Source organism: Electrophorus electricus, chromosome 4, assembly GCF_041902795.1.
Source record: "Electrophorus electricus isolate QZ-2024a chromosome 4, ASM4190279v1, whole genome shotgun sequence".
NCBI lineage: Eukaryota > Metazoa > Chordata > Actinopteri > Gymnotiformes > Gymnotidae > Electrophorus > Electrophorus electricus.
In genome coordinates this window covers 7,886,607-7,909,352 of record NC_137500.1, presented here as the reverse complement: position 1 = coordinate 7,909,352, position 22,746 = coordinate 7,886,607, and the positions used below count along the sequence as shown (strand labels likewise).

The window sequence follows — 22,746 nt, the reverse complement described above, 5'->3', positions numbered from 1 at the left end:
CCGAAATAAGATATTTTTTTGTTAGAGAATTGCATCCTTATATATTCATGGGCATAAAGGTCGACTAGGGTCCTTCACTAAATCGTCTTCCCAAATTAACTTCCTCCTCCTCCCTTCCACCAGGTACTATCTTATGAACTTCAGTCTTATTATAGCGTTACGCTGATTAATTTGCGACTAACACAGCAACATAAACGCTAAAATAGCATATATTCGTCACGCCTAGCATGCTTTAAATGGCTAAAACCGCTTGAAATCACGTTCACTTAAAAATGGGTTTAAAACTAAAAATAGAATGGAATCACATCAGTCTTTTTAGATTGCTTGCAGACCTAAAAGGGTACTTTACACTAATCAGAGGAAAAGGGTTGAAATTCAGAAGATACGATTTTCAAATATAGACACACGTAGAACACCATTCTGAAGATTTGCGTGCTACAGCTTTTAACCTCATGTTAAACACTCATTAAATAAATCATTTATGAATGCATAATTATCAACAAGGGAAGAAAAGTAAAAATATTTAGACTAATTTTAGGGCAAGGTTTCGAAGATACTTCAAAACTGCAAGACTCACACTAGGCTTGTCATGTTGATGTTTAATTCACTTAATTACACTAAGCAGAATTTTTAAAAATTCCTTCATATATTCCTATTTATAGGTCAGTTGTGGTTGATATAACTAATCATGACCATACCAATTTAAATACAATGAATTAGTTTCCACCATCTAGGTAGGAGGTAAGAGGGAGAGTATACGTGGAACAAGATAACGCATGGAGTTTAAGTATTTATTTACAGAAAATTAACACTTTTTTTGCTCAGATCTGAGGTTATTTTGTTTATACAATTTAAATACGCCGTCACATTTTGGATAAAGAATGTTAAAGAATTTGTAAGTCAGGAAATTTTAAACTGTGTGCCTTTATTCAGCAACATGACTACAAGAGCAATGTTTCCACATCCAGGTTTAGAGGAATTAAATTGCAAAAGAACTACACAAACACTGATTCAGCTGAAACTAAAGTACAAACACTAAATTAGAATTCCACAATTTGTGTTGCATTAGGCTTTCAGGAAGAAACAAATAAACCAAACTACTAGGCCATGTATTATACCAAAAAACATTTAGCCATTTTGTTTGTATAAAAAAAAAAAACTAAAAAAAAAAACATGGAAACATCAGTAAGTCCTTAGGCAAAAGACAACACAAAAAGCTCTCAGGACTGGGTTTCCCCAAAGCATCACAATGCAAAGGTCATCAATACGTAAAAGCTGCGTATTACACTGAACACTTTCTCTCATTGAAGATAATATTAACACTATGATGGTTTTGACAAACAGGGCCCTGAGAAGATCAAAATCAGAAAAGAACCACTATAACAAACATCGATTTTGAATTTCAGTATCAAAGAGCCATGATCCATTGGTTTTGAACACAAAGGGGGGAGTGATACACTAACGGTCAGCATCACCCCTCTTCTGCTGTCCTGAGCGGTTACGTTCACTTTGATTTTAAAGTGTAGCACCGAGGTTAAAATGTAATTGGGAGACATTTAATAACTATTTAACAAATTAAGCAAAAAAAAAAACCAAAAAAAATTCAGGGTGAATATTGCAGTGATGAGGCACAACTTCCACAAGACTGAATATGAGATGCGTCACCAAAAAGTCTTTTATTCTAACACCCACCAAATCTTTCACTATAACATTCTCAAGCATGTTTCCCAATGAGCTTTAGAATAACAAAGGAATAATTACTGTGGTATAAGGAGGAAAAAAAATGGTATAACAATAATCTATTTTGCCAAAACCAATTAACTCAGATTTAAAGGCGGAAATTAGCATTTAGTGTCTATTTCACTGTTCTATTGCTCTGCTTCCAAGCAAGCAATAATCATCAAAGCTTGAACCTGTGTCCCCCTAACTCTGCAACAAGACTGGCTCAGCCTAAAAATGGTGTCCGTTTGTGGAATACATAGCAACATGTAAAGAGCTTTTCTAGTTTATTCTAAGAATGTAGTCTCATAGCAAAATGATGACAGGAAAACCAACTATCTACTGTATAGCATTCACATTTTTCTGACTTGCATCTGGGTCATCAACCACAACACTACAAAAACAGCAGCTCTAACAATCCAAACCTAATCCAAAAAAACAGTGAGGGAAAGGGAGCACTTAAACAGCACCATCATAAAGGACAAACTTTCTTATCAGATAAGTCAGACTGCTAGATTACAGTGCAATCATACAACTAAGGCTATACTTCTGACATCATTACACAAGTTTCCACCTGATCAGAGTACCCAATTAGCCATTCAAGGCACAGGATTTACACCTGCCTACTACAATTTATCATTAGCATTTGGGGATTTGCCTCCTGAAAAGAAAATCAAACCAAATTTCCAGTTCTGCAGGGGAATCATATGGCCAGCAGTGTGGGAGAGTGAAAAGTGACAATGAACACATGATTCCTCAAGACACATGGACCTAGCTGAATCTTTTAAATCTGCTGCTCAGGTAATGATGCAAGATAGCTGAACACACATGGGGAAGACTATGGGCTGTCCAGTTCTGCATACCTAAAACTGACATCCAGGATCAGCAACCACAGCACAGGCAAGCAAAACAAGGTACATCCCAACCAGATAGTATGGCCAGCTATACTCTCTTGGAACTCTAGCTGTGGACAACTGCTTTCTCACCATTTGAAGTGCAAGTGGAACCAATTCCAAAGTGTTTTTCCTGCACAATAGTACCTATTCTTTTGCAACAAAAATCCTGTTATTCAGTAATGAGTTCACAAACACACTCACCTTCATAAAGATTCCACAATCTTCTGAAATCATGTTCGTGTAGTTGATCTAGATCATTAAAGTTCTGGCCATTGTAGTTTTAATACTTTTCTCTGTTAAATGTACACAGCAGCAGCTTACAGTGCTTCCTGAATATTTCTGCAGTACTTTAAACTATTGTTAACCATGTTAGTGCTCCTTAGCACAGCTTTTGCAGTGTTCACCTGCTGTAGCCAGTAAAGCATGAGAGGAAAAATATTTTTTTTTTGATTCTTTAGCTTCCAAAAATAACCATAAGAGCTTAAAGTTACCTAAAATATATTTACAACAAAACCGTTAATAAACGTTTTTATTAAATGCCAACTGGTTTCATTTAACAGCACAATAAATTAACACTCGATTGAACTCATCAACTACTTGTCAAGTCATTTGAGATGACCAATTTCACACATGCTCCATCCTGTTCATCACTGGTCAGTTTCAAGGTGGTGTCTGAGACTTGTGTCTTTTGCTTGACCAGATTGCCAGTTTATAACTTCTTTATGGAGGCTGCCCTAATGTAGCACTGGAGTTAGAAAACAATGAACACTTCACCAATTTCTGAAAACAGCTGTAACTCCTTAAAAATGAACTACAAATGAAACAGTACATGTGCATCAGTCAGCTCATGCTGACAGTCTTTCACCAAGCTGTGTAACTGACAGCTAGGCCCAGTTTCCCATGGTAGCATGTGTGTGTTGGTGTAAGAGAACACACAGCAGGCAGTCTCTTCAGTCACTCTCACTCCCACTCTCTGAGTTCACATAACAGTCACTCTCTCCTGTGTCTGCCAGGAACCAGAGACCTGAGGGCAAACATAGAAATACATACTCACCTTGCAAAACAAAAATATTGTTCAGATTTTCAATCAATTAGTATTTAACTTTACAAAAATTCCATGCATACCATTCGACACTGGCTTTGACAGAGGAGCTTCCTCATCCTCAAAGTGATCGAAGTCATAGCTTACAAAATAACTCTGTTGTTTAGAGAATGACCATTTGAGAGAAAAGAAAAATGTCTTAGTCATTTTACAAAAAAAAGCAATGTTTGAAACAGGTCTACTGCAATACTACATGTTAGCATTAAGGAGGACATATTTACGCTTTGCATACCAGTGGTAAACTTTGGTCATTCGATTTTTGTTTTCAGAACACATAGAAAAAAGGGAAAACTGTCCAGTTCTCATTTTTGGTTCTGTTAATGCCTGTCTAAAAACTGAGAAACAGCTTGGCGATCATGAACTTGACAGAGTTTACCAATGGTATATTTATCCTTCAACTTCAGACGTGTGTGTGTGTTGTGTGTAATGTTTATAATTTTATGACCTGACCAGGAGCAATCCAATACAGCTGCCATCCAATTTGGTTTTTTTTATAGTTAGCAGATATAGTCATACTGATGATTGCATATCAACACACTTGTATTTCATATATAAGGACCTAAATGCCTTCAATTTTCATATTATGCACAGTTGCTTCTGGTGTTATGGAATGCTAACATGCCTTCAGACAGCACAAAGTGAAGGACTTCAATAAGAGCACTTTGTGAAAAACAAGTGATCTCATAGGCATAGAACCAGCCCTTCAGGCCCACCCACCTTTACCACTCAAAACATGAACAATATATTGATTTCGTAGAAATAAACGGAATAAAGAAGAACCAAATTCTTCTGAATTTTTCTTATGCTTGAAAGAAAAAAAAAGAAGCCATTTCTCATTTCTTTTGTTTCTCATTCAGTGCAGGATTTTTAGGATCAGAAACAGAAAACCAATTAACAAAAGATGCTCAGAGAATTTTGGTGTGTTGGTTAGTTGATTTTATGATTAGTCGGTGTCGATAACTCGTGAAATTAAGCCAGTTGTCATTTTTGTATTGAGTTACAAGTGAGGTTTAAAAGGGTGATTTGCATGTAAAACAGAAAACCATTCTCTAGAGGCACACAGTGTCAACACACACAGGAATACAGGAGAAACATGCCTTGTATTTTAGTAGCGATTTCCACTCTCCTTTCTTCTTCTTCACCAGTTTAATCACTGGTTCATTGCAGTTCATTTCCCATGAACACTGGTCCATACTGATGTCACTGTGCAAATCCAAATTGGCACAATAACGTCGATTGTTCACATATGCACTGGAAAGAAGGTAATTTTTTAAACAAATTAAAAATACAGCATTGGCAAAAATGGTCCTCTGGATTTTTATAAACACTAGCAATAACAAATGATAAATCTAAACAAATGTTTAAGATTTTTCCTGTTAATCCAACACTAATATTGTAACTGGGTGTAACAGACTAACCTGTAAAGCACTCGGTTAGTAAAGAACTCACAGTTCTGATTAATGGGGTTCAGCAGCTTTACTCTGAGGGTAACTGTCTCTTTTGCTTGAAACCATTTAATCTGAGGGTGAAAACTAAAAATGGGGGGCGGGGGGGGGGGGGGGGGGGAACAGAAAAAAAAAAAAGAAAGAAAAAATTTCAAATTAGATTTTATAATTCCCACAGTGTCATCCCTATGGGGTCTATATTTTCTTACACGTGCAAGAAGAATTTTTGCGATATGACACCCGCCCACGGCTAACCCACATACGGCACAATACCAGTTCTTCTGGGCCCAATTCAATACTGATACCTTGTATTTGAACGTCACCCGATATCGATACTGATCCAATATTTGTTCATTAAAAACCACCGTGGCACTGTAGTTTAGATGTTTGGGGCAATATTTTTGTATATGTATTATTATATATGCTATTTTACAGATGTCAGGCATGGATATGACAGATAAAAATAAATAAAATAAAAACACACCACACTTTGTTTACAAGACTAAATCATTATATTTTTTTCCAGTCACTCTCTCCTCAGCATGGCTGCCTCACTCACTCCTGAAATGTACACTATAGATTGTCTACATTTTCTCTTTTTACTGAATACAACAAATTCCACCTAAACTTAATAATAACCGTATAACTGTTCTTGTGAATTTCAGTGGTAAATCACTCTACCCTCTACACATCAAATGGACAACAGGCACCAAGTGAGAAAAGATTACCTGTACTACGACTATCTATTCACTCGAGCTCTGCTTAAACCAATGGAAATTTAATTTGAAATGTTTACAAGATGGTTATTCAGTCTAGCCAACCCCCCCACCCCCAAAACTCAGCAGGTTTTTTTTTTCCATGCAGTTTGAATATACTAAAGCCACAGAGTAATTAACTTTGTGACTTTAGAGAATGCAAGTACTTTATTAGTTTGGTCCTTATTTTTTACTCTTGAGAACTTACCAACCCTGAATTTCCTCTCTCAGGAGCAAACTTCAATCATGTTTTTTAATTAATTTTTAAAAAAAGAATGGATTAATAAGAATATTCACAGTTGGTCATGGTTATAACAGTGAATAGTGCTATTAATGCTATTTTGTCTCATTTAAATGCTCTCATCTGAAGGTAGGTAGAGCCTGTTCCCCACACTCTGTTATCAACATGATGGCAATGGAAATCACAGTTGTCAGAGTGCATGGATATTTTCACTTGAACATAATCGCCTTTAAATCATAAATGGGAAGAAAATGCTACTGTTCAAATCTACAGCGGTGTGTAAACTGCACAAACTACCCCAGCTGTCACTAACTGTCACCGTAGGAATCATGTTTTGTGCTGCTGCACTGCACTCCTGTTTTCAGGCTGGAATTGTTATTGTATCAGATTCATTTCCTTAATTATTTCACCGATATCTCACACAGTATTTTTGCTAATATCAACCCAATTCTGTTATCAGATTGGTGCTCTCTCTATCACATACGTTTCTTCTATGATCATGAAAAACAGTCTGTAATGTAAATGCAAAAATACAGCACAAAAGTATTGTGTTGGTACACATGGTTCTGTAATGTTCTGCTCACTCAGAGCAGCAGCTGAAACCCAAGAGGACAAAATGGATTTAGATGTAGAGTTATTACTATTGTTCCACTCACCTAACCATCCGCTCATTTTCTACTGAAGTGCCTTCGAGAGATGGCTTACTCAATGCTCCATTAGATACTGTGATTCGGTTTGGGTCCTTAAGCATCTCTACAGGCTCAAAGGGTTCCACTACATTGCAGAGGCTGGCCAGTGCAGCCTTCATCCGATTGGCCAGGACATCCTCAGCTGCCTGAACCCTTTGCTCTAGAGATGGAGCCTCAGCTTCAAACCTGACCAAGCCACCAGACACAGAGTCAAACACAATAACAACTTTCATGTTTTTCAGATTTTGATTTGCCCAAGACAGGGGTAGTATGTTTGTATGTGTATATGGGTGTGTGTAAAGGGCTGGAGGAGCAGATGATCACCCGTTCCTGACGCTTGGTTGCCCTTCAGCAGAGGTCTGCTCTCCCAGGCAGAGTGCCCGGAGCAGCTCCAAATGCCCAGGGTTAGTGGTACCCATGCCCGTGGCCAGAACTTCTGCATGGACGTTATACTCGTTTATGACGGTCTTTAAGCCTGGCAGGCGCGTCATTCGTATCTGAAATGTTAACATGGGATAAAAGATTCAAAGTGAACCTTAAACAAAAAACATAGCACAGTAAAAAATTTGAAGAACGACTATGACATCAAGTCCTACCATTGGATCAACCCAAACAGTGTTGCCGAGACACATCACCACCTTTGCTTGATGCAGCTTCCCTTTGATTTTCAAACTAATAACTCTAGTAACCTTAAAAAAAAAAAAAAAAAAAAAAAAAAAAAGAAAAAAGGCCAAGACAATGATCAAAATTCATCAAAACTACAGCTTTGACAATGATCAGTGCTCCAAAGTAGAAAATAAGGTGCTGTATACTGTTTGAACACCTTTGGATCCCAGTCCATTTCTCCATCGATGGGCTGGGCCCTGCACAGAATTATCTCCACAGCCTGACTAGGCAAGCTCTGGAACTCGGGAGGCAGCTGCAGTAGCTGATGGGATTTCACTTCCTGGGTGCGTCCTTCATCCAGAAAGTGAGCAGTGACACTGCTGAACAACTGGTCTCTTCGATCAGGCACCTTGGTCACATGCACTCTGCCACACCACCAGTGAGTCCACAGTCCGACACCCGGCATTTCACAACCCAGTGTTCATGCACAAACACAACAAAAAGGGGTAAACAAACATTTTAAATAAAAATTAGTCATATTTTCATCAGCTGTCACCCTTATTGATAAGAAATGACTGGATAAGTCGTGGTGATAAATAAATAGCCTATGAAACTTGCTTGAAGGTCAGATTTCCACATGGCTTATTCTGCAACCAATCACTATGGTAATAGACCACAGCTTACCTACTATATATATCCTCTTCTTGTACTGCATAAAGGCCTCCCTCCACCACTTCCTTTGCAAAAAGCCTCTCTTTAGCATAGTGAGAGCACATTTCAGCAGCAAGGATCTCATACGGGTCATCTTTCTGCTTCACTATACGCCCATAATATACATTTGCACTCTTAATGTAAAGAGGCAAAACCTTTTGAAGGAAAAAAAAAAACCAAACAAAAAAAAAAACCAACCATCAGTTTTATGCATTTAAAAAAAGCATCCAAAACCCCCTAAACTCACCATGGAATTTAAAAAAGTAGGTGAAATGGCAATTCCACATTATTAGGATTCCTCTCAAAATAACTCTAGAATAGCAAAACAAAAATACAAACTTGCTTTACTGCACACTGACTACAACAAATCATGAGAAATACATCCATGGCCATACTATACACCACAGCACAGCCCTGTGAAAGATGCTGGGAACTCACCAGGATAGTCCCATTCTCTGGGTGCAGGGGGCGGTCAAGAGTCTTGTTGATTATGTGCCTGTCTGGGCAAAGTGTACTGTCCCTGTATGGGGCCGAGGCAGAGGAGACTAAATGAAAATTCACACTAAACTACCTGGAACGTGCAGAAGAAACAGCTTTGGGCCTGGTCTGAGTACAGGACTGTGGACGGTAGGTGAAGTTAAGCTAGACTCACTGCAGTGTTGTTTGGCTGTGTATTTCAGCACACTGGTCTGAACTGAAATAATTAGCATAAGCTTAAAATGCATTTAATGCTACTGTGTAAACCATATCTGAATTGCAGCTGTTTGTACACATCTCCACATGACAAATCTTTTCAGTTAAAGAGTGCCTGAAGTCTGCAACCTACAGATTTGAAATGTAACTATTTACAGTGCTCTCCTTGTTTATTTCAGGGGCTTATAATCTTTAGTCTTGTCTGCAGTGGTCAAATGCACACCCACCTGCAGAATTCACTGCATTCAGAAATTGAATTTTCCTCTTTATGACAATCTTTGCCACATCTACACATACATTCTGTATTTATTAAAGCAATTCCTTCATAAAAAAAGTATTCTTCAATTTGCTACTGGGACCTGCCTTGTGTGCTAGTGCCAAGTGTACCAGCTAGCCAAGAAACACCTGAACACCTACTTTGGGAAAAACATTAAATGTCCAATTGCTCAGCCAAAAATGAGAGGATTTTTTTATACAAAGAGCTGCAGTACCTACAAAGTTTAGCATATATAGGCATCTGATCTGATAAGTAAAGCTAGCGTATCCCTGGCAGCATGAATGTTAAGCTGCAGACCTGCAGAAGCCTAGGCTCTTGAGGTGGCTGCAGAGCACTCGGTCAGTCTTCTGCTCCTCTCTGGCCTGCTGCACCCCCTGAGCAAACTGCAGGAGCTCAGAGGGCAGTGCAGCTCCTGCGCGCCTCAGGTAGCGCAGCACTCCAGACACGTGACGAGCATTCCGCTCCGACAGTATCAACACAGACCTCACGGTGGGAGCGAGACCCTTGCTACTACCCTGACACTGCAGTTCACAACACACACACACACTAAAAAAAAAAAAACTAAACAAGGCCATGCATTTATAAAATACTAATTGAGCCCCAAGAGTGTGGATCTACAAAATTAAATAAGATATTTACATTTCAGACAATAAAAAGGCAGTATAATTTGCTGCACAACATGTTGCTACCTTTTCAGAGAGATTCCTAAAGTTGTCCGACATGCAGAACAGCCGGTTTCCAAACAGTTTAGGTGAACTTGGGAACCCATAATGCACCACACATGTGGCATCCCTGATGCCGAGAGCCTTCATACAATCATTGGTGGTCACTGAGAGAAGGTACAAAAATAGATTGAAAAAAATCTTACACGCAAGTAACATATTTCATGATGTACTTAAGAGGTCTCATTACACCCCTACCTAAGATAACCTGGGTGCCTGGATCAATGTCCTTCTTCCACTGCTCAACCACAAAGTCAAACTGGTAGGCAAGACCCTCGTGAACTTTCAGAGAAAATACGGCAGCACTGCTGACAGCCTGGTACACATATTACAGGTTTGCTGTACTGGAAGTGGTTTTACTTACACACACACAAAAAAATGGTTTTAAAGAAACTAAGAAAAAACAAAAGTATGTTGCATTAATAAAAAGATTCCATCAGCTTTACAGTAGGGGTAATCAGTTTGCAGGAACCCAATGTTTAAATCTTAAGATTCTCCAGGTTGTGGTAGGCTTGTGTGGTAGATGATTTCACTGTACCTTATAGACATGCTCTACCTCCTTCGCAGAGTTGGTGATGATGAGGGTTTTCTGGGGAATGGAAGGGTTAAAGTCCAGAGAGCTGAGCAACACAGAGGTCTTATTGCATTCCAGACACAAAAGGACCATCTATGGATAAGGAAAAACAACCACCCGACACACATTTATTTTTCATTAATGTATATTAAGTTTAAGCTTCAACTATTCATGTATATTACATATTTTAAAAAGCAAAAATAACTTTAGCATTTGATCCATCTTCATAGTTGTACTTTCATACATTTGTATGGAGATGGCACCGATCTGATATCACATATAGAAATTGGGCCAAAATCAGCAAAAGAAGTGCTGGTTGGGTAACAGGGGAAAAAAAATTTCTTTAAGGAAACTGATTCAGTACTGTTACAGTCCAGCCTGAATATAGCGCAGCACACTGCAGATCACGATAGTCTGAGCAATTTATAGACAGAGTTTAGACAGTTTCCTTTACATTAACAATTAAAACCATTGTTTCCAGTTTAGCTTTAAAGGACGTTCAAGGAACAGAAAGTGAGCCAGAGAGGAGAAAGAATATGTGAACAAGTCCCTCTAATATAGTTAATTACTCCATGACTTCATTATATTCAAACTGCATGAAAAAGTGGAAGAGCTGCCATGTTTGGCCTGCTGAGTTTTAAGGCAGGTTGAAAAATTTGAATAAGAAGCTGGTGCGTATATGTCCAAAAAAAGTATGTATATACATGTGCACACGTGTGTGTGTGTGTGTGTATCAGATTACATTTCTATTGGTTTTAAGCAGAGGTTGAGAGAGGAGAGACATAGTACTGATAGCTTCTCTACGTACACCCCCCCAAAAACATATGCAGACGAACTGTAGAGTGATTTTCAGGAGTCAGTTAGTGAGGGAGTCATACTGAGCAGAGACAGAGAGAATATACTTCTATTTATATTTAGCAGTCATATCCATGCATATCTGTGTTATGAGAGGGGAAAAAAAAGAAGATACAATGCATCACACACAAAATAAATTCCTCAGTGATCTATGCTTCACCCACACAACTGAACCACAGCAGGTTTTAATGAAAAGATGAAAAATAAATTGGATCAGTATTGACATCGTGACATACAATAACAAGATATTGGTATCAGATCATACAAAAAACTGGTGTTGTGCCATCTCTAATAATGTGCATATCTGTGCAGGTTGCAAGAATATTTGATTGTGATCATTTTATTACCATAAAATTGCAATCTATGCATTTTATTAAAGCAAAACCTTCCAAGCTAACCCCTAATAAAGACTACAGAATATCCTTGCAGAGAGAAGTCACAGCTCATCATCCCTCATGTCTTTTTTTCCCCTGTTCTCTCTGGACCAGTCAGGTTGGCTGACCCATGACTGACCTGGTGAACTCCGCCGTACAGTGCTGCTTCTTCAGTCACAGTCACGATGATGCATGGGTTCAGCATGTGCTCCTGAACCACTCCCTCCAGCTCCTGGCTCCAGTGCCTGCTCACTGCCACCATCTGCCTCGGACATGTGCCCGTCTCCTCTCTGGACACAACTTTCTTGAAATATTCTAAAATGGCTGCCATCTGCAGAGAGAAGGAAAATCAAGGCAAGAGTTATTTAAGCACCTTGTCGGGGGCATTTTCTTTCCCCATCTCATCCCTCCTCACCTGGTCAGGTGCACGTGAGAAGAGCTCGTGAGCCTCATCCAGAACCAGGTGACAAAGCCTCAGGAACTGGAAGCACTGCTCCTCCAGAAGCCTGGACAGGCTAAAGGGGGTAGTCACCAGCAACTGACCTGAACACATAGGATTCGGGGTTTCATTAAGTCTGATCTTCCATCCTTGCAGTTAGTGCACTTACCCACCCCACCCCACCCCCAACCACTGCCCTTACAAATGACCACTGTTTTGTCAGCAGTAAAACAAATCCAAACAATAAGGCTCACAGTTGGTGTGGATCTTGGACCGTTTGGCCTCGCCCTTGCCCAGGCCGAGGAGCACAGCAGCAGGGCGGAGGTTCCCAGTCGCCTGGCTGTGCTCCAGTAGTTCCAGCACAGACTGCACCTTCTCCCAGCTTGGACATAGGATGACTGCTATAGGCTAAAGAGGAGTACGATCAACAACCAAAATGGGAAAGAAAAACAAATCCCAAACTACTGAAATCCACTCCAACAGCATGAAAACTGTGCCTGGAGCAGTCTGGGTATTGGAAAACATTCTTCAGTGCAAGTAATCAAATGTTAAGATTAAGAGAGAGAGAGGAAAAAAAAGAAAAAAAAGAGACTTTTGTTCAAAACATTTAAAAAAATTATATATATATAAAAAAAAATCCCCATTCAAAATTAAGCCAGATCACATACGAGTAGAGAGGTGTGGTGGAAGCCAGCAGCCCTCACCCCGGTGTGTGCCGTGAAGGTGCTGTACACAGAGGCAAGCTGAAGCTGAGCCAGCAGCGGTGGCAGGTAGGAGAGTGGGTCACCTCCACCTGAGCTCACCAGCAGCGTGTCACAGCCTCGCGCCACAGCAGGCCAGAAGTAGCTCTCAGCCAGGTTTGGCCCACTGTACTTCCTCCTCAGCAGGAACTAGCCACAGAAAAGGCACTTTTACACACATGTAAATGTCTGTCAGTTTTTAATGTCTACACACATTTCTAAAAAATATGACTACAATGAAAGTGTAAAGTTAAATAAATGTAAAAAAAAAAAAAAAAAAAAAAAAAAAAAAAAAAAAAAAAAAGCCACCACCAAAACGACTAATATTGAATGTAATCGTAAAAATACAATTTTCTTTAGTTCTTCACTTTAGAGTTAAAAGTCCAATACAGGACATTTAGGACAGAAACAGATAGGCAAAAGTCCAGAAGCAGAGAACTGTGCATCAGGGGAGGGAGGGTGGTCACCTTGCGGAACTGTGGAGTGATGGCCGCACGGCTCAGGCTACTGCACGGACTGATGGGGACCACTGAATGCACCAGCACCCCACTGCTGCTGCACTTGGAGCCCACAACCTGCCACACAAGGGACATTAAGCACCCACAGCTATCTGCCCTCATATGACCCACAGCAGCCCATCTGACTGAGGAAGGCTTACAGGACCAGGAACTCCAGATCATCAAAGAGAGCTATTTAATAAGCACTTACATTGTCATCAAGACATTCTAAACACAGATTTAATGGATCTGGGTTCAGAAGCTGTAGCAATCTGCATATAAACAAACACAGGAAAAATTGTGATCAGATATCAAAACAAAAAGATATTTGTAAACTGAACGAACGGGACTAGGTGATGCACCTGGCACAGACCAGCTGGTCTGTAGTATTTGGCCCTTGACAGAATGCTGGCTCTTGCAGCTCTGTATTGTTGTCATGGGTGTCTCTTGTGCCACTGTGTTTTACACACACAAACAAATCAGTAAATACTATAGTTAAATATTTTAGCACAAACATTTTGAAATGCAACAATATTTACATAGCCTACGAATGGACACTTAAGCTCACAAAGGAAAACAATAAAACCAATTAGCCTTTAGGTCAAAGCCATTCTGTTCACTGGAATCCACAGGTGTTGCTATGTCCAGACTGTAGACCAAGTTACAATATACTCTTACGTTTTCAAAGAGCTTCTCTGTGCTAAGGGATGGATGGACACACACTTACACATACACGTACACACATGTACACCTGTTCTACACCCCTACCAGACACGCGCATCTTCATCACGGTGTGGAACCAGGGAGAGGTCATTATGCTTCTCTGCTGTTTCATCAGAAATATTCTGGGTTTGCTCATTTTCGTCAGGCTGAAAAGTTTCAGATTATTAACTTCTCCCATCTCTTCTTACATCAGCCAAGTTTATACAGTGCAGTGTCTTTCAGCAATGTAAAATAAGACTGGCCAATTAAGTAAACAGACAAGGTAGACTTCTTACTTTAGGCATTAAGTTTGAATGTGAGAATGGATTCAGAAACTTCTTGAATCTGTTGAGTATGACAAAACGTCTGTGGGTTAAAAGTCCGAGCAAAAACTAACAATATAAACAAAGGAAAAACCTCTCATTATAAAGTACAATAGAAACTGTACTACCTGACCAAGCTCAGCTTTTGAGACAATTGCTCTGCAAGGCTGCTCTCTGTATCCTCTGTCTGTTTTAAAATACTGAATAAGAAAGTCAAATCAACAGGGGTAAAATTATCTATCTATCTAAAATACACACACACAGGCCAAAAAATAGGGCACACACTAATATTTCATTGGACCGCTTTTAGCTTTGATCTCAGCATACATTCGCTCTAGCATCGTTTCCACAAGCTTCTGCAATGTCACATTTATTTCTCTCCAGAGTTCCATTAATCGCAAAAATTCCATTAATAGTATGGTAGGCACTAGGCATGATGCACCCATCACTTCAGCCGCCTCTCCTTACCCTGACGTGCCCATCACTCTGCAACAGGGTAAATCTGGACTCATCAGACTACATGACCTTCTTTCATTGCTCCAGAGTTCAATCTTTATGCTCCCTAGCAAATTGAAGCCATTTTTGCCAGTTATCCTCACTGACAAGTGGTTTACTTAAGGCTACACAGCTGTTTAGTCCCAATCCCTTGAGTTCCCTTCGCATTGTGCATGTGGAAATGCTCTTACTTTCACTATTAAACATATGCCTGAGTTCTACTGTTTTTCTACAATTTGATTTCACCACATTGAAGTGATCGCCGATCACGATCATTCACGATTTTTTCCGACCACCTTCCTCGAAGATGCTGTTTCCTCGCTGTCCTTCCGCTTTTTAATAATGCATTGGACAGTTCTTAACCCGATTTTAGTAGTTTCAGCTATCTCTTTAGATGTTTTCTCTGCTTGATGCATGCCAATAATTTGACCCTTCTGAAACAGATTAACATCTTTTCCACGACCACAGGATGTCTTTCAACATGGTTGTTTAACAAATGAAGCTACTCACTGTACCAGTTAGGGTTAAATAACTTGTTGCTAGCTGAAACAATCACCCATGCAGTAATTATCCAATGGGAGGCTCTTACCTATTTAATTAGTTAAATCCAGGTGGTGACCTTTTTTTGGCCAGGCTGTGTGTGTGTATAATACAATAAAAAAATTATATATAAAGAAGATTTTCTGCAACATTGGACAGACCCTAACCAGCATTCCAAGAGGTAATGCTGGCGTATATATGGAGTTCTAAACAAGTTTCTTTTAAATATGTGTATATTATATCTTTGAAAATTACATTTAAAATATACTCAAAATTAAATCAAAAAGTTTAACTCAGACACACATACAAATCCTCACCATTTCTTGCGTTTCTTGTTATCCAAGCTCCTGATGGAGCCATCCGACTCACATACTCCCCTGGAGTAGGTCTCTGGCCCATTGAAAAACCCATCATTATCTGGCTAAAAACATAAGCAACACAACAGACAGTAAAATACCAAATATTCAGTAGCCCGGTGTGGATACAAACTGCATAGTGCACTACTGCTCGTGTTGCAGAGCTACTGCAGAAGCACCTACAGATGGTGATCCAGCGGGACCAAGTACTTCCACTGATTCACGAGACTTGTCTCGACATGTTCCGTGTGTTTGCTCAGTGGCCAGTTCTCCTGTTCCTCATTGAGAAGGGTAGCAATCAGGGAAACTGTAAACAACGCACCAGGATTCATTTGTGTCTGACCAGGTGAAGCAGTACTTACGTGACAGGTACTTATCATTCATGCCCCTCCTAGTTAGAAAGCGTGAATGTGGAGGCCTGACTGTACAGCAGCCGTTCATTTCTAGGATCTTGTGAGGACTGGCGATGTCGTCCCAGGCCAGGCTGGTGGGAGAATGATCCCCAGAGCCACTCTGCTCTCCCCTGGCCATGGCCTTCCCACTGGAGAAGCAGGCAAACTTCTTCACCACCAAATCATCATTTACACAGATCTGTAAGGATGACGAAAAATGTACATTTATTTAATTTTAGTTAAAATGGCTTACATTATTAAAATACCACCATTGGATTTTAATTGTATGGCAACAGACTAGGGCATTTATTGCCTGAAACCATCCCCCTTACCCCAATGCTGTAAAAAAATAGCTAAAAATTACTTTCTTCTAAAACGCATTCAAACCATTCAAATATATATTTTTGTGAAAACTGTCGCCAAGAGTGAAAACCAATATAGCGGGACAAGTACTTGTACATGTATATTTATTTTAAGAAAACCATGTCTTTTAACTTTTCCTTGACATGAAACAGAAAAATATATTCAAACCATTGGGTACTTCCCGTGCATGAAGTTTCTGTCTCTAGCCTTCAATGATTCTATTAATCAGTACAGTAACCTACACATTTGCATTTTTGCTTAAATAAATTTAAGGCACACAATTCTGAGAAATGTGACATGTTTTACCCCAAGGGAAATTTACTATAAAGTGCTGTTAAAAATGGAAAAGTAGGCTACTTTAGATTCCTGACAGTAGAACTCAGCAAAATCTAGCTAGCACAGAAATGCTACTGGATATCAGCCCATACTCATTTAGGAGCATATTTCTGATATGTGCCCTCAGGTTGTTGGTGCAAGAATGGTAAGCCAACTCTCTTATATAGCTTGCAACCAGCTTTATCACAAGTTTCCACAAATGTGGCATCTACTAACCAACACTGTACAGAGTTGTGAACTCTTGTAACCTCACAACTGATGTTGAATTATTCGATCACTCAGCTTGACCTACATTTCATCTTCAATTGGTAAAAGTGAAGACGATGTGTGACTCCTGTTCGTCATGCAGTGCACTCAGTACAGTGGCAGAGGCCCATGTGGGAACGCGAGGCAGACAGCCAATAAGATGTATTAAAGTTTCACATTCAAATGTCTTGTTTATACAGAATATTCATTAACAGCAGTACAAGTCATTGATTTTGACTGGTGTCACCTACTGCAACATGAATGTGGTTACTAATGTAACCTTCAGAAGTGAGTCATTACGTTAGACTAGTAGAATTCTGCACATAGAAAAAGTATGGATCTTTTCTAACTTGCGTGTAACTTCTAGAGTTACTGGTCAACTAAAGGGGAAAGATGCAAATTTCTGTTGTAATATGTTTTGGATATTTTAAACTTTAAGATTGTTCTTGTGTCAGAGTTTCTCTCTCTTGCTTTGGCTTTCCTCTGGAAGATGAGATCCAAAACACAAGCCAATTTTGGGCATGTTAAGCTGGAAAACCAGTTTAATGCAGAACACAATTAAAACTCTTGGGCTCCCCATGGGGGGGGGGGGGCGACATTGGGTCCCCCCCTCACTTCCCCAACTAATTCTCCATGGGACTTCTCAGCAGGGATGGAAGTCATGCATCAGCATAATGTCCACAATCTGTGTCCATAAATAACCTGTTGTGTCTTATTTTCAACTGCCGAGAATATAGCAGTAGTGGCGTCTTTACCTGAAAGGTTCTCTTAAATACATAATGGTGTAGTAACCTACACTTAAAAGCTGAAAATGACAGGAATCGCCTTTTAAGTTTCCAAAGCAAGTAAATACACTTCATTACAAATGAATGTCCATAAGCATAGTCATGTCTCAAGAGCTGTGAAATGATATCAAAAATTACCTTCACATTCCTGATGGTCAAATAGAGCTCAACAGCTGTGCAATTTGCATGCGTTTCACAAAGAAAAGCCTCAACCAGAGTAGATGCTATAAACCAGGGAGAATTACAATTTCAGAGTGAGTATTCCAGTATGAGCAGGCTTACACAAGTAAACAGGCTTATGCAAACATGTCCAAATTAAGCTATTACCTTGTAGAAGGTCGTGCAGGTATTTTGTAGCAGACCTGTCCCATTGTGGTGATGGACTGCCAAAGAGGCCACCAATGAGATGAGAAAATGACCAGCACAGACTCGGCAACACCAAATTTCACATTAATATCTACATAGACAAATTGCATTAAATGTGAAATGCTTAAAGGGGAAGCATCTAGGTTGCTTGTGTGTGACAGGAGAAGTCTTACACTAGGTGCGCTGTCTCATGGCAGATGGACACCTTGAGTCTCATAGGGTGGATCCTAGCTAACTGAAACCTTTGCATCCGGAAAGGCAGCTGCAGGAACTTATCAAGGGGAGCTCTCACACTAAAGGAAATACAACTGAATGGATGAAATCCGTAACAGGGCCCCAACAAGGACCCAAAATGAATGTTACCTAAAAGTGTTCCTGATTCCCACTGAATACCATTTAACATATTAGGCTTGTAATAATAAAATATTCATGTCACATAATATTCTTCAAGGCCACATAAAAAGCAATTAACAGGGGTAGTGTGTCACATCTATGGGTATTTTATAAAGTCATTTACTCCATTGTTATATAAAATATCTTGATGTGGGAATATGATAAACAATATGTCTACTACTAGCTCTCAATTCAAATGGATAAATTATCACTAATGAATATTTGATGAGCCCACAGAGCACATACTCTTCCGTGCTGACAATGACACGTTCTCCGTGATCCACCAAGAAGCACATGGCTTGACTCCTCACTGATCCCAGGAACAGAGACTCCACAGTGGCCCTGCACCAGCTCCTCATGGCTGGGCAAAACACCACACACAACTGGGAACACACGGACACAGCAGAGTTGCATGGGTTTAAGAGACTTCAAATAATAAAGCAGAAAAGCTTTGAAAACAAACTACATTTCAATAAAAAGCACTTTTTCTTTCTAACAAAGCTGTGTCACTGTTGGTGAGCGTGTACTTTACCTGTCCCTCCTCCAGTGTAGTTGGCTTTACTTTTTGCACATCCAGGTCAACCTCATGATAGAAGAGGTTCATTTTAACCTGCAGATCATTATATTCATTCTCACCTTGCAACCCAGGTCCTTTCAAGACCCTTCCCCACAGACATCCCGGATCCTCAACCTTACAGATGCAAAATATTAACATAACTATTTATATACACTGTGCATAATATTACTCATCATCTAAATGAATCTAAGGAAACTACTGCCAACACTGCACTGCAAAATCGATAACACACAGATCATGTTAGCGAATTAGCTAAACACTAAGTAATAAGTATGCTTATTAGTCCTGTACTCTTTACTGCATAACGCTAGTTCTCCTGCTTTAACACCCACACATCCGATTCACCATGAAAGCGTCTCAAGTTCAGTGATATTGTGATTTGTATGGCAGTCCAAACGTATTGATATTGTGAACATTGTCTATACATTTAAACTGTAATGTACTGTACCTTAATTATAGATATTTCTAACATTTCTTCAGCTTGAACTGCCAGACCTGAAAGGCGGAATGTAATTTTAGAACCACACTAGCTACACTCAGAAATAACCGGAGCACAATCAAGCAACCAGAATTAGCTCACCTAGCGTTACATAACTTTCAGTTCTGCAAGTTAGCTAGTTTTTGCTTTCAGTCTTAAATCCTAATCCTTGAACTACACGGATCTTTTCCTCGTATACAGAAACGCGTATGGTCACACACCAACAGAAAAAAATGTAAGATCAAGATAAGTCAAGGTTGGCTGCAGCGGGAAATGGGTCGAAGATCAAGAGCAATAGGTTAGCTAGCTAGGCTCACGTCAAAGCTAGTAAGCTAAGATACCTGGCTAGCCACTTTAGTTTGCGCGGGCTGTCTGCAAAAGGCTTATTACAAATATGAAACAGACTATTAGCAGTTAGTTCAAGGTTATAACTCGGTACTCAGCAAAACACTGCGACTGTGGTAGTCCTCACTCTCTCCACTCGATCACATTTCACGTGAACTTTGGTGGATAACGTTAATTGGGTCTTCGTATATGTTTGTTAGCTAACTAGCTAGCTAGTGTCAAAGTTTCCAGCCGTTATTCTCCGCTCCTCGTTTTTCTTAGACATTTAACCGAGGATATTGTCTGTTATCATTAACAAATTAAACGTCTATCGGTTAGAGGACGGATTTCACCTGTGAGGAAATCCGTCTGTTTCTTACGTCAGTCGTCTCAGTCCTCGTTAGGGACACGCCCAAGGTAACTGCCATGATTGACCGATTTGAGCTCAACTTTTGGACAAACCAGAAACACTAATGAACGGTGTCATTTTTCTCTAAATTCGGAAATCCACGGGCCACTAAATGAAACTTTCAGACCGACAATTTAGAGGACAAGCGTGTTTTATATGCGAATTCTACCAAACTCGAACTGCTAAAGGCATAGTAGTCTGTATGCCTAGTATCAAAATGTTTGTTTTCATATTTCATATTCATATTTGCAAATGTTTTCAGATTTAGCATGTTGTCAAAATGCTTCCATGTGACGTTATCCACAGACCAGCCTAAACGTCAGGCTGATACGGGGATAATTTAATGGAAACTTATTTAATGGTACACTGTGGGCATTTTTGTTTGTTTGTTTTTGTGGGTACTATTGAAACCATTTTCAGCCAGAACCAATGATGTGCAAAACCCATAATGGTACAAACACTGATGATCTCACATTCCGTTATGTTATTGATGAACACACTTTTCAACAAATTTCAGAGTACACCAAGTCAAGTAGGCTGCCTTCAATTGCTTCCTACACTTCCAATACTAGACCCAAACATCATTGATCCATTATAGATAGTTGTGGAGCTCAGTCTGTGAAGTATTCTGTATTTCATCTCTTAAATAACTGTTTGTTCAGTGTAGCTTTTCTTAATCTGCTTATTCATTACTTTACACTTCTCAATATTGGTTTAATCAGGATAAAAACCTTAACAAAGTTGTATTTGTCAGCAATTTAGAAAAACAGGTTTGTCACAAATTTGTATATGGTACACTATTCTAACATGACTCTGTATGGATCAGGTAATAGAATTATCATGACACCTGGCAGATCAGTGATTCTTTAAAGCATTAAAAAAAAGAAAAAGAAAAAATAAACTTTGTGACTGAACTACAAGTGATTCAGTTTATTGCTGAAGGTCTGTATTCAGACATTTGTACTTCACTACCTCCCCCTATAGGTGGTATATGCGTATCTGCTGAGAAGCAGAGGCAGATGAAATGTCTGGTCAAGGTCCGTTATGGTGAAAACAATCTAGGTGGAAATAAGCATTTCATTAGTATTCCACATTACAATATCATATCCCTGTGTCCTCAGCGCTAATTATGTTGCATTTTGTTTTTCTATTGCACAATTAAATGTTCCGTTATCCTCACCTCAACATAAGGGTAAAAGCTTGTTTGACCCAAATTTTCCCAGTACTGCCCAGTCTCAAAGCGTATCTTATACATCCCTGCAGTGAAAGCCTCTTTGGTGATTAGCCCTGAACAACGGCCGTGCTCATCTGTGCTTCTGAAATGGATCATAAAAGAACAATAATCAACACATAAATGGTTCTTGTGGTGGTAGCCATTTTATGCACCTGAGAGGTAACTGAAGAGGTATCTACCCTAGAGTTATCAGGTTCCAGAGGACCAGCTTAGGGTCCAAGCGATGCACACTGAGGTCTATGTGGGCTCCAGGAACCCCATCTGCAGTATTTAGTACATGGGTAGTAAGAGGACCACCAGGCGTGGGTGCTGCCATACTGTATCTGTCCAGTGAAGATTGCAGATACAAGCTATTCACTAAAGTACTTTAAACATTGGGCCAATTTCCCAGGCAAAGATTATGTCTAAGACTAATGTAAAAAGAATTTCAAATGGAAATCCAGTTACCTTTGCCCAATGGCTATAATTTAGTCCAAGACTAAGGTTAATCTATTTCCAGGAAACTGGACCTTTGTGTTGTAGTAGATATATTTTTACCTTATTCTGTAGTAGTAGTGATGATCAGTAACTTATTCTCTACCTGCAACTGTTATACTGTTCAGTAACCAAACTAGCATGCCTACTGCATCAGAATTTGGCTGGGGCTTGTAGTGTTCTGTTCATTTGTTTCCACTTATTTCAAGTAGTGTTAGAAATGGATTCTCAAACAACACATGCCCAAGAGTACATTTTAAAATAGATGTGCTGTCCATGGTGCTGATCCATTACTATCTAATATCCTGAATAAGAGGAATACGTTGCTACAGTAAAGTCTCTTCAGGTCTGGGTATTTGAGTGGATCATAGTGTATAAAAGAAAACATTAAAAAAATGTAAAATTTAAATATCATACCTTTCCTGTGTGGAGAGACAATATGTCGTCAACACCGATGTCACCTAAGTTGATGGTGTCTTCGTGTACTGACTGTGAAATGAGGGAGATTCCCACTGAGCTGTCCTGTCTGTTTGATGTTAGGGCATTTTAGTGTGATGAGTTAATCAATAACAAGTCACCCAGATTAATGTTTAAGGAAAAAAGAGGGTTGGTTTCATA

General features: G+C 39.5%; 2 protein-coding genes across 3 annotated transcripts; both read right to left on the bottom strand.

The window, feature by feature from the left end:
• Positions 1–3,152: 3,152 nt before the first annotated feature.
• tdrd12 (tudor domain containing 12) lies at positions 3,153–19,774 on the bottom strand. Of its 2 annotated transcripts, XM_035523648.2 has the most exons (33): positions 19,658–19,774; positions 19,165–19,323; positions 18,879–19,015; positions 18,413–18,532; positions 18,201–18,256; positions 18,012–18,097; positions 16,114–16,342; positions 15,935–16,023; positions 15,713–15,816; positions 14,489–14,560; positions 14,334–14,382; positions 14,104–14,204; positions 13,698–13,790; positions 13,547–13,607; positions 13,306–13,413; positions 12,803–12,988; positions 12,353–12,506; positions 12,075–12,202; positions 11,799–11,990; positions 10,395–10,523; positions 10,055–10,172; positions 9,824–9,963; positions 9,432–9,655; positions 8,603–8,684; positions 8,138–8,319; positions 7,671–7,878; positions 7,444–7,536; positions 7,172–7,344; positions 6,815–7,033; positions 5,136–5,249; positions 4,815–4,968; positions 3,741–3,813; positions 3,153–3,639 (listed from the first exon to the last, which is right to left on the bottom strand). In XM_035523648.2, exons 1-33 carry the CDS (start codon positions 19,679–19,681, stop codon positions 3,566–3,568), a joined length of 4,131 nt encoding a protein of 1,376 aa, XP_035379541.2. In that variant the 5' UTR covers positions 19,682–19,774; the 3' UTR covers positions 3,153–3,565. The 2 variants fall into 2 exon arrangements, with proteins under 2 accessions (XP_035379541.2, XP_081568226.1); XM_081712100.1 differs by lacking the exons at positions 3,153–3,639; positions 3,741–3,813 and having other exon boundaries at positions 4,880–4,968; positions 5,167–5,249.
• A 1,556-nt stretch (positions 19,775–21,330) lies between these two features.
• urahb (urate (5-hydroxyiso-) hydrolase b) lies at positions 21,331–22,651 on the bottom strand. The gene is made up of 4 exons (XM_027001060.1): positions 22,546–22,651; positions 21,834–21,977; positions 21,601–21,736; positions 21,331–21,478 (listed from the first exon to the last, which is right to left on the bottom strand). Exons 2-4 carry the CDS (start codon positions 21,968–21,970, stop codon positions 21,389–21,391), a joined length of 363 nt encoding a protein of 120 aa, XP_026856861.1. The 5' UTR covers positions 21,971–21,977; positions 22,546–22,651; the 3' UTR covers positions 21,331–21,388.
• Positions 22,652–22,746: the final 95 nt, after the last annotated feature.

Bases quoted from the DNA above. Each gene is read 5' to 3' on its own strand.
- tdrd12 (XM_035523648.2), bottom strand. From the start codon at position 19,681: ATGTTAGAAATATCTATAATTAAG. The intron at 16,343-18,011 runs GTAATTTTTGAT...TCATCCTTACAG, and splicing joins TGACCATCAGGAATGTGAAG to ATCTGTGTAAATGATGATTT. The intron at 8,320-8,602 runs GTGAGTTCCCAG...TTCCTTCAAAAG, and splicing joins CAGAGAATGGGACTATCCTG to GTTTTGCCTCTTTACATTAA.
- urahb (XM_027001060.1), bottom strand. From the start codon at position 21,970: ATGGCAGCACCCACGCCTGGTGGTCCTCTTACTACCCATGTACTAAAT. The intron at 21,737-21,833 runs GTAGATACCTCT...GATCCATTTCAG, and splicing joins TGGAACCTGATAACTCTAGG to AAGCACAGATGAGCACGGCC. The intron at 21,479-21,600 runs GTGAGGATAACG...ATTTCCACCTAG, and splicing joins GCTTTTACCCTTATGTTGAG to ATTGTTTTCACCATAACGGA.